General features: G+C 44.9%; 1 protein-coding gene across 1 annotated transcript in view; it reads left to right on the top strand.

The window, feature by feature from the left end:
• Window positions 1–491: 491 nt before the first annotated feature.
• Window positions 492–10,803, top strand: part of FASN (fatty acid synthase) — a 43,320-nt gene continuing 33,008 nt past the window's right edge. Inside the window, exons 1-5 of the mRNA XM_032706323.1 lie at window positions 492–634; window positions 6,668–6,814; window positions 7,607–7,759; window positions 9,320–9,493; window positions 10,349–10,549. Coding sequence (XP_032562214.1) covers window positions 6,688–6,814; window positions 7,607–7,759; window positions 9,320–9,493; window positions 10,349–10,549 — 655 coding nt within the window. The 5' untranslated portion in view covers window positions 492–634; window positions 6,668–6,687. The remainder of the gene's footprint in view (window positions 635–6,667; window positions 6,815–7,606; window positions 7,760–9,319; window positions 9,494–10,348; window positions 10,550–10,803) is intronic.

Here is a 10,803-nt window from a genome sequence, read left to right as displayed (position 1 = left end):
CTGCGCGATCCGGACGCGCTTGGACCGGCGCCCGCCGAGCCTCCGCATGAATCGCCGAGCCACGGTGCCGGCGCGGCCGTACCCCTCTCACAGTGTGCACACCCGCGGGGAGGTGGGAGAGGGACACGAAGAGGTCCGCGCCCACGGTGGGCCGGCGCTGCCTCGCCCCCGGCCAGCCCGGCCCGAAGCCAGGCACCCCCGCAGCGCCCAGCCTTCCACGGCCTCCAGTGTGCGGGGCGGGGCGCGACAGCTTGGCCCGGTGCCGTGGGCACGGGGACCCGCCTGTGTCCGACCCGAGAACTGGTCAGGGCCCCCTCCTCCCGTGGAGCGACTCCGGCGGGCAGGGGTTGGCATCACCCCGGGTCCGACTCGGGGCGGCCCTGCCCCGGCTCTCATTGGACTGCGGCGAGGAGTAAACTGTCAGCCCATGTGGCGTGGCCGCCGGAGGTGGCGACTGCTTAAATAGCGGTGGGAGCTAGAGGGAGACAGTGAGGAGAGCGCGGAGTATCGGCCGTGCGCAGCTCGGCACCGGCCGCCGCAGCGTCCGCCCGCAGAGCCCGCCCCGCAGCATCCCGACCCCGCGCTGAGCTGACGCCAGAGTCTTACCGACACGAAGCCTTCCGCCCCTGTGCAGGTACTGGCGGGACGGTCGGCGGTGCGGTCGGGAAAGCGGCAGCCTCTGCTCCCGCCTCCGCGGGCCGCCGCGCCCGGCGGGTGCGCCAGGAAGGCTCCATCTTGCCCCCGACGCCGGGCGAGCGATGAGGGTCCGCGGGCTCGGCTGGGGTCCGAGGGCTCGGTCCGCGCGATCGGAAGGAACGTTCTGCTCCTCCGCCCCAGGGTCGCCGCGCCCTGTTTGCTGCCGGCCGCTTTCTCGGGACCCAGCGCGGCCGTGCGGAGGAGAGTCCCCCGCTCAGTGGCTGGTACCGGCGCTGCAGCCTCCCGCTCCGCCCGCCCGGAGGTGGCTGCATGTGGGGGCTGGCGCTCGGCCATCTTGGAGGCGGGCGGGGACCGTGCCGCCGCCCACCGCCGCGACCCTTCGCGCGCCGGCCGGGCGGGATCGGGGACGCAGGCCGAGCCCCGCAGCCCTCGTGCGCGCCCGGCGGCAGCGCGAGGGGCCGCGCCTGCCGCGGGCTGAGCCGCCCCGGCCCCGCGCTGCCGCAGCTCGAGCCCGGCACTGCCCCGAGCGGGCGTCGGGGCTGCACGGGCCGCGCGGCGGCGGCGCTTCGTTCTCCGCGAAGGCTCGGCCGTGGCAGGCCTGAGCTCGCTCGCGCCGGAGGAGGCGGCGGTCGGTATTGCGAAAGGACACTCGTCAGTAGGTACTGGGAATCTATCGCAAAAAAAGTGCCGCAGATAATGCTAAACTATTTTTTACCACTTTCGTTTTAACCAGCCAACCACAGAAATAACTCGATGATCATACAGCGGTATGGATTGATGATGTGATTCCGTCAGGAACGTGGATGATCGTCTTTTCTCTTCTGCTGTTTTTGCACCTGTTTGGTTTTTATTCCACATTCCTTCCTGTCATAGGGCCCTTTGAGATACTGAATGCATATTTTCCTAGCAAAGCTGTATTTGGATGTTTAAATATAAACAGGTGGTATAAGGCTGTGTAACTTAACTTGCATACTCCATGAGACCACCAGTGGAGTATGTCTTGTCTTAAAAAACGGGAGAAAAAACCTCACCGGCCACAAGAGCACCTTTTCCTGAAGCCTCTACCCTTCTTGAAACAAAGTGAAAATAACAGAACATTGTGAGAGGCTGCATTTAGTAGGTGAATTCGGAGGATGAGGGCAGTTATGAACAGATGTTTTGCGGACATGGACTAAGATTTTTAAACAATCATTTTTGTTAAATGATTCCCCATCATGCTTGGGAATCAACCAGCTGTGTTGATTGTATAAGCAAAATTAACTTTTCTCCAATAACAGCTTTGAACCATATTGGGTTTCCACTAAGTAGTAGCATTTTAATATGAATGCACACTACCAGTTTCATTTGTCTTGTGGTCAACAGGACAAATACAGCATTGAAGCAGAAAGAGACATTTGAAAGGTCTTCGTTAAATTGACGCTGTAGCACTACAGAGTGATAGTAGCCAAATGCTTTCAAAAAATGAAAACCAAACTGTGTTTGCCTCTATTTTGAGAAGGGTTTCTTCACTTGTAAAGAGCTGTAATGTTCCTATGTAAGGACAGTTTTTATTACAAATTTTAGAAATTATAGAGATGAGGAAACCAGGGTTATGATGTAATCATACTGAGAAACAAATCAAGCAATCCTTTTGTCAATATCTGTGCTGAAGAAAGCTGTGAAGGAGTCATGAGTGTTTCATTTTACAATAATGGGAGCTCCAAAAAAGAGGAAGATTTGGACTGTCTAGAAACAGTAGTTGAGCTGGCTTTAGGGATTCTATCCACCGTGATGACAGCCATCGAAATAACAGTGAGATAAATATTGTGCTCCTGTTTAGGAAAAGGATCTGTGTGCATCAGGGGTTTATTTGTTGTTTCTTTGCAAAAAGCTGTTTCTTCCCTTCCTCTCCCCTTCCTTTCCTCACCAAATCCTACGTGAACAAGTTACAGCAGAATAGGTTCTCTTGGGTGGTTGGCAAGTCAGGTATGAGCAGGAAGAAATTAGATTTTACCTTCACTTTTTTATTTTCTTTGTCTTTTGTTCTCATTTTCCTTATAAGCTTACAAGCTTAATGGTCATACAGTTATTTCTGTAGGGAAACAGTAGATAAAATTATTATTAAAAAGTTGTATAGCTGCCAGGCACGGTGGAAAACTCTGATTAATACTTTTTTTGATTGATATTTTGGTGCTGAATTAGGGAGGGACTGAAAAACAAATGTTTTAAATGCAATAGAGAACAGTATTTCAACTTAAGAGTAGCTTTGATAATAGTATTACGATAACATGATGCCAATAGTTATCCAATACGTAGAGAACCAGGTTAAGAAGGTATAACATGATTGGAGAAAGGAACTGGCACCAATAAACAAACCAACCTTGTCAAATGGCTAATGTGGGAGGTAGACCAGAGCACAGGTATAAAGTGATGAAAGTTTGTTACTAGTCAGTAATACCAAAAGGGATTGTTAGTTATTACCAGTCACAAACCGAATGAGTCAGCAACACAATATAATTGCTAAAAAAGATTGTGTAAATCCAGTGAGATGGTAGCTTATGCTTTACTGAGGTGTCTCCTGGACTGATATTTTGACAGTGAGGTGGGTTGTGGTGTGTGTTTGCTTCTCTCCCCTCAGTTAAAAATGCTAGCTGTCTGAGGAGAATTCACAGAACTCAATTTAAGCAAAAGCAGGGATAAACTGAGGAAAAGGGATGTTAGATGTCTGGTTGGATTCAGCAAAATACAGCCTTAAGAAATAGGCGACTCCTGTTTGTCCCTTTGTGTCTTCTTTGTCTCCTGTTTTAATGTGTTGCTTTTGAACACCTTGCTCATCCAAGGTAGCAGGAGCAGTCTGTTCTGTATGTTTGCTGCAGTCTAATCTTTTTTAAAACAGCTGTAGAAATAATTTGCTTTCTTGATCTGTGCTATGCCCTATGCTTGAAAATCTGTCTATGTAGTGTCTTACTGTGTATAGTCTAAAAATGCTCTACAGCAAAAGTCTCTAATATAGTAAAACAATACAGTACACCATTTCAGGTCAATGGCAATCAACTTTAAATTGGTTTAGCTGCTTATTATCTGTCAAGGAAGACCGAAGACATTGTTGGTAGCTATAACAGCTATTTTAATAACTGTTTAATCAGAGATGACTTAATATTCATGATTTTTCTTCTTACCACTCTTGTTTTCCAACAGCAGATCATCCCTTCTGTCTGCTACTAAATCTGTACTTTGTATCTTATCTGAGATGTACACTTTTGGAGCTCTTTGTGGCAAGTGTAAATGTTTCTGGTTCTTTGTGTGTTAAAATCTTTAAGTTGTGGCTCTTCTTACCCATTCACCCTGCTAAAATTAACTTCTTGACTCTTGTTCTTCTGATTTTTGATTACTGCAGCATCTTTTTATCCACCTCTGACACAGTCTTACTCAACTACATTCATAACATGTTGGCCAAAATTTCTTTGCTTATGAATTCTATTACTTCACTGTCTCAGAGGAACGTTTTGTCAGTTGGCCGTACCTGGATGGAGTTTTTCTGATACTCGAGGAAAAGATGTAGGATGAGAAGTAACAACCCCAGAAGTGTTCTCTCAGTCCCCTGAAATAGAAATTATATTTATCTCCTTAGAGATCATCACCCAAAGAGCTGATGTATAAAATTTAATTGTAATTAAATTATCATCCTGTATATTTCTTGTCTTAAGCTTGAATTGCTTTGTGCCTGAGATCTGTTTGTTCCCTGCCCCCAGCACAGAAATTCTGAATGTGTAGCAGAGTTATTGCACTTGATTGGGTTTTACAGGTACAGTGGTAAGGCCAGCAATACAACTGACTTACTAGTTTTATGTGAGTGGTGCTTCTCTTCAGCACAAAGTGGACTGAGCATGTTACTACCAACTTAAGTTTTGGGGACTAGTTTCTCAGTAAGGGCCTTGCTCAATTTGACCCTTAGTGTTTCCCTTTTTAAACGAACAAGCAGAGTGGAATGGACCTTCTGTTGTTTGGGTGTTTAGCACAGGACCTAGAAATCCCAGATGTCCTTTTGGAAGCGCTTCTGTTTCTGCTCCCAGAAGGAATGGACTGGGTGAGGTAACCATCCCTTCTGCCTCAGTGTTAGGTGTTGCATAATTCCACAGTTACTCCACAGATCTGAATCAAGATAATTGCTGAAGGAAAGAAGAAGGGTGAAAGAAATCAGGCAGCCTCTGTGGTGTTGTATTCTGGCAGAGCCAGAGCTCAGCTGAGCAGAGTGCTTTGCTTTCCTTCTGCACACCCCAGCGGTCTCTTCCAGCTACAGAAGGTGTTACGTTTTCTGAGCCATGTAATGTGTGGATGGAAGAGAGGCCCATTTCTTGCTCGAAAGCATTAGGAACTCCTGGAAGAGGCTGCAAAACAATGCCCAAATGAAACATCTTGGGTTGGAAAAACAGTTATGAAGTGCTCAACAGAGAGCACCCATTAGTGCTGCATTTTGGAGAAAATGATCAAGCCCCAGCACCACTTAAGCAAAGTGCCTACATGGCACCATGGAGCATAATACCTCATGGAAGTCAAACTTCAGCTCTCTCATAGCAAACTTTTTCTTTCAAAGTTAAGACAGACTTGTAGGTGTTTAAAACCTAGTTTTCTTTGTGGTTGTTACTTGTTTAAAATCCTACACATTAAAGAATATTTGGCCTCTACTTACCAGAAGGATTATTTAAGGAAGTACTGTGAATGCTTACTACCTCTTTGGTTCCTGCAACAACACTTTTATTTATTTTTATATTAAACCCCTCCCCTATATATATGGATATTTTCCCCTTCCCTCCCCTGCTTTAATTTATCTACTTAGGATCTTAAATTGTAATTTGAATTTAACTGAAACGTCAGGTTAACTTACCTTCTCTCTGCTTAGTTGTTAATATATTTTTAGTGTAATAGAAAATAATGGAGTGTAATATATGAGCTATCATTTGGTGTTGTGGTCTGGTATAGGTGCCCTGCCATGCTGTGTTATGTCATTTTCTGGTTGTCATGTAGAAGCTGGTGGTTCTCAGAGAGAGGCTCTTTTGTGGTGTTTGAGATTGGGGGGTTTGTATGCAAATTTCTTGGGCCAGCAGCTGAGCTTTTTCATCCCATCTGTAATCCAGATCTGTTCTGCCAAACCATAACTTAAAGCACCACCCTCTGTCATATGTAGTCAGTGCCACATTCCCAGTCCTCTAAATGTGCAGTGTGGCAGTGCAGCATCCAATTAGCAAACTCTTTAGATGTAAACTTACTTCTTTGATTTGGGCATTTAAAATTATGCTAAATTGTGCTGTAATCTTTGTGCTCTGTGTTGGGTTTTCTCCTCTCTGTGTGGGCTTTTTCTTTTTAGTTGGTTGGGTTGGGTTGGGGTTTTTTTTCTGGGCTTTTTTTGTTTGTTTGTTTTTGATGGGTTTTTTACTTGCTTGGTGTTTTTTGGGGCAGTTGTTTAAGGTTGTGTTGTTTATTTTTGGGAGTTGGTTCTGTGGGATTTTTTATTTTTGTTTGTCTGGAGTTTCTTTTTCCCCCTCCAACAGATCTTTTGATTATTGATCCTTAAGTTAGCATTTACCTTTGGAATGATTGTAGAACTTGTTTTGCTACCTGTTAGGTTTGCCTTGTAATTATGTATTTTATTATGTACATTTCATAATTTCTCCACCCACCTCTGCTCCAGCATGTTAATCTTTCTTCTCTGCTGACTTCATAGAGGCTCTGCATTTAGTAGAGGTAGACTTACTCATTTTCTGGTTGTCATATAGAAGCTGGTGGTTCTCAAAGAGCCTGATGTTCCTTCAGGATCAGTCTTCTCATCCTTGTCAACCTCGTGGATCTTATGGTCTGTTTGATTAGTTGAGATATAATTTTTTTTTTTTAATAGTAGAGACTCCATGGGCTGTTCCTGTGTGGGTGTTTCTCCTGCAAATACACTTGTTTGTCACAACATGTTAGGAACACTAGACGCATATACTTTCCTCTGTGTGAAATCCTACTAGTCTTACTGCTTTATGCATCTCAGCAACAGGGAGAAGTTAAGCGATGGAGGACGTGGTGATTGCAGGCATAGCAGGAAAGCTGCCAGAATCTGAGAACTTGCAAGAGTTTTGGGAGAACCTGCTTAATGGAGTTGATATGGTCACAGAGGATGATCGGAGGTGGAAACCAGGTGAGTGCTTGTTGTCCCTCCTTTGGGAACCCTGGGTTCCGAGTGTTTTAGAGGAATTATCCTATGAAAAGAAAGGATTTATGAGATGCAAAACCCTGCCAGAGCTGAACTAACTTCTGATATATGATCAAGAAATTCAAGAACAGAACACTTTTGTGAAGGTCTCTCGTAATCCGTTTTGTAATGTCATGTCCCATGCAGTAGTACCTTATAAATTCTGTGTAGCTTACTTTCAAAGAAAAGAGCACTCTTGGCAGAGCAGCTAGGCAGCATGAATCCTATACCTGCTGTCGATAGCTGTGACAGTAAGATGACTCTGACATTTTTCTGGTTTCAGAAGTAGCACAGGGACTCCAGTGCTGTGATTTATGACTTTTCACAATGTTCTGTTTTGTGTGATTGTCCTTTTGAGGTGTTAGGCACATGTCTACCCAATTCAAGCTAGTGATTGGCAGAAGTCAAAAACAGCTTTTGTTTTTCCTCTAGCTGGGGACCAACTGGAACCACTGATTTGAACACTATATGTACTTGGTACAACTTGCCAAAGCAAAAGTGTTTAAACTAGGTAGATGTCTTTTGCTGCTATATCCAGGAGAGTCTTAAAAATTACAATTGGTTTTGTTAATGCAGCACTCTCATTTCCAGTTGAGGTGGGTCAGTAGATGCTCATGCAGCACTCTGGCTACTGCACAGGGCAGTGAGGTTTCCTGTGTAATCAGGAATCAACTGTGGTCGTTCCGTAACTGTCTCTCAGCTGTATTCTGTGACTCAGTGTTGAATTTTTCTTCTCAGGAATTTATGGACTGCCCAAGAGAAATGGAAAGCTCAAGGACATAAGCAAATTTGATGCATCTTTTTTTGGGGTTCATCCCAAACAAGCTCATACAATGGATCCTCAACTTCGCTTGCTGTTGGAAGTTTCGTATGAAGCTATTTTGGATGGAGGTGAGCAGATGAATGACTGAAGAGGGAGAATTATGCTTTATTTTCTCTGTGCAACAGGTGTAGACATGCAACTGTGTGATGAAAACTCTTAACATGAGAGCCATCACATTAGAGAGGAGACCAAAGACCTGGTACGGGGGCTAGAACAAAGCTGTTTTCACTGGAATGCAAACCAGGAAATCTGTGCTGACTGCCAGCAAATCTGTACCAGCATCATATGATACAACCAGTATGACAGAGTCACTTAAACAGTCAGCAGTTCTAGAGCTTTTCTGTGTTTTGCTCTACCCTAGTATTCCATAAGAATTCCTTTGTAAGAGGTGAATTTGTAATGCAAAAGGAAGGTTACTTGGTTAGAATTCACATCCATAGTCTAAAAGAATGAAGATGGCTTGATGTATTCCTGTCCATTGGCCAGGTTCATCTTTTTCTATAGAAGGTTTTCCCAGGAAGTGTGCTTTCAGAAAGAGCAGCCTCTCTCAAAACACTGGCAGTAATAGAAGAGCTTTTGAGTTACTTATCCACAGAACCAAGAAGTTTATTCTTCCTGTTAATCAGTTTCACATCAGAACATAAGAAGCACATGGGGGGAAAAGTTGGAACCACCTCACTAGTACTGACTAGTGATGGGTACAAATTGAAAGAGGGGGAATTTAGATTAGATAGCAGGAAGAAATTCTTTCCTGTGAGGGTGGTGAGATACTGGAACAAGTTGTCCAGGGAGGTTATGGATGCCCCAACCCTGGCAGTGTTCAAAGCCAGGTTGGATAAGGCCTTGAGCAACCTGATCTAGTGGGAGGTGTCCCTGCCCATAGCAGGGGGGTTTGAGACTAGGTGATCTGTAAAGTCCTTTCCAACCCTTGATTGTATGACAACCTATGATTGTATGACTTATTAAAATTAACTCTTGCTCCTCTGCTGCTGAGCCTCAGTCTGGAGACTGAATATTCTGTTTGTCTTCAGGACTCCTGAAGTACAGAGAAGAAGCAACAGAGATTTCTGCCAGTTGAGCTTGCTATGTGTTTTTTTAAGCAAAGTTGTTTCTTGTTCTGGTTGTTGGCTTTTTTTGTCCTTAAGAATTTTCATTTCTGTCGTGTACACCAGATCTGGGTGTTGTGTGTGGCTAGAGGTAGATATTGATGTGCTCACACGACATTCCAAGTGCTGTGATTTTTCTCCCCTTCATTCCGCTCCTTTTCTCTGTATTGGAAGTCGGCTGTTAGCTTCTCTCCATCAGCATTTTTGCCTTTCATAGTCTATACAACTTTTTTTACACGAGATTCTGGCAATGCCCAGCTGGGCTGAAAAGCTTTGTCAGGGTGCAATATGTTCTGATCAAAAGCCAATACCGAAGTTCTGATGGACTCTGAAGTAAGACTTGTAAGGTCTGCAGTTGAAACAGGTGAAAAGTTACTAAAGGTAGGGAACAATACTGCAGGCCTGCTCGAAAAGGACAGTAAATAGTATTTGGTGAACTGGTGCCAGTGTACCCGATATCTCCCCAGTTTGCCCCTCATTATAAGTTTGTTTACTGTAATCTACCTTCCGATGTCCCCATAGGTATTAATCCGACCACCCTCCGTGGCACAGACACAGGTGTATGGATTGGTGCCAGTGGGTCAGAAGCTGCCGAAGCCCTTAGCCAAGATCCAGAAGAGCTTTTGGGATACAGTATGACTGGCTGCCAGCGTGCTATGCTTGCCAACAGGATTTCCTATTTCTTTGACTTTACAGGTTAGTGCCCCCCAAACCTGTTGATGCTGATCAGCAATTGCACTTTCAGCGTGATTGTACCACAGTTGCTGTAGAGGAGTGGGATGGTTATGATGGCGTAGTCCCCTTTTGGAAAGAGAAAGTAGCATGTAACTGTTGTAAGGAGGCATATGAGAAGTAAAAAATATATTGTATCTTTAAGATAAGACTCATTGTAAGGCCTTGTAACTCAACCACTGCTGCTGGGCATAGCTGGTGTTCACCTGAAAGATGGTCATGTCAGGAGGCCTTCATAAAAAAGATCTAGGTCCTTTCTGACCTTTAGACTGCTATTTGGTATCAAGCTATGTAGGAGTCAGATAGCCCAGAGACAAACTGACTGTACCAGTTGACTCCTTTTGAGTAAAGTGGAAGAAGTAGGAGAGCCACCAGAATGATGTGATTGAAGGCGCAGATGTGGCTCAATCCATGTATGGTTTTGAAGAGAGTGGAGGGATGGGAATTGATTTGCAGAGCAGCAGAGAACAGACATAATGGCAAGGGTAGCACCAGGAAGAGCATTCTATTGTTAGAATGGGGAATTAGATGAGACCTGCCTGTGAAACTATAATCTCTTTTTGATGGAGAGACAGAATTTTAAAAAATGCCCTTAAGGCCAATCTGTTCGTAATTTTTTCCCACCTTTCTCATGCGTTACCTAGTAAGCAGGCAGAGATGGTGGTTCTTGTCTCCCATTGCATCAAGTGTACCTGTTATATTCTGATACAACTCTTAAGTTCATTTTAATATGTTTCTCTTGTGATCACATCCTATAATCTTTGGAGAACAATCTAGAAAATTAAGGGGTGGGTTTTTTTCCCTTTTCTGTTCCTTAAGGACCAAGCTTAACTATCGACACAGCCTGCTCCTCTAGTCTCGTCGCTCTGGAAAACGCTTTTAAGGCAATTCATCATGGACAGTGCAGTGCAGCCCTGGTTGGAGGGGTCAACCTCCTGCTGAAACCCAACACATCTGTGCAGTTCATGAAACTGGGTATGCTTAGTCCTGATGGTGCCTGCAAGGCTTTTGATGTTTCAGGTAAGGCATTAGTACACAAGCTTGTCACATTGCATGAGAGAAACTTATTGTGGAGTCTATGAGCAACTACTCTTTCGGTACAGCAAGGAGCTGGCCTCGTAGTTGTTCTGAGGTGCACTGTTTGGGACATACCCTGGGCCTGATCTGTGTTGCATGTGGGGAATAAACTGACACTGCGTGGTTCGTTCCTCTGCCACCGGGGAGAAGAAATAGCTGTCTCTTGATGGAAACTTTCTATTACCATTTGTGATGAG

The sequence above is a fragment of the Chiroxiphia lanceolata genome, chromosome 19 (assembly GCF_009829145.1).
Source record: "Chiroxiphia lanceolata isolate bChiLan1 chromosome 19, bChiLan1.pri, whole genome shotgun sequence".
NCBI lineage: Eukaryota > Metazoa > Chordata > Aves > Passeriformes > Pipridae > Chiroxiphia > Chiroxiphia lanceolata.
The sequence above is the reverse complement of the archived record's forward strand: the minus strand, read 5'-3'. Positions and strand labels throughout refer to the sequence as shown.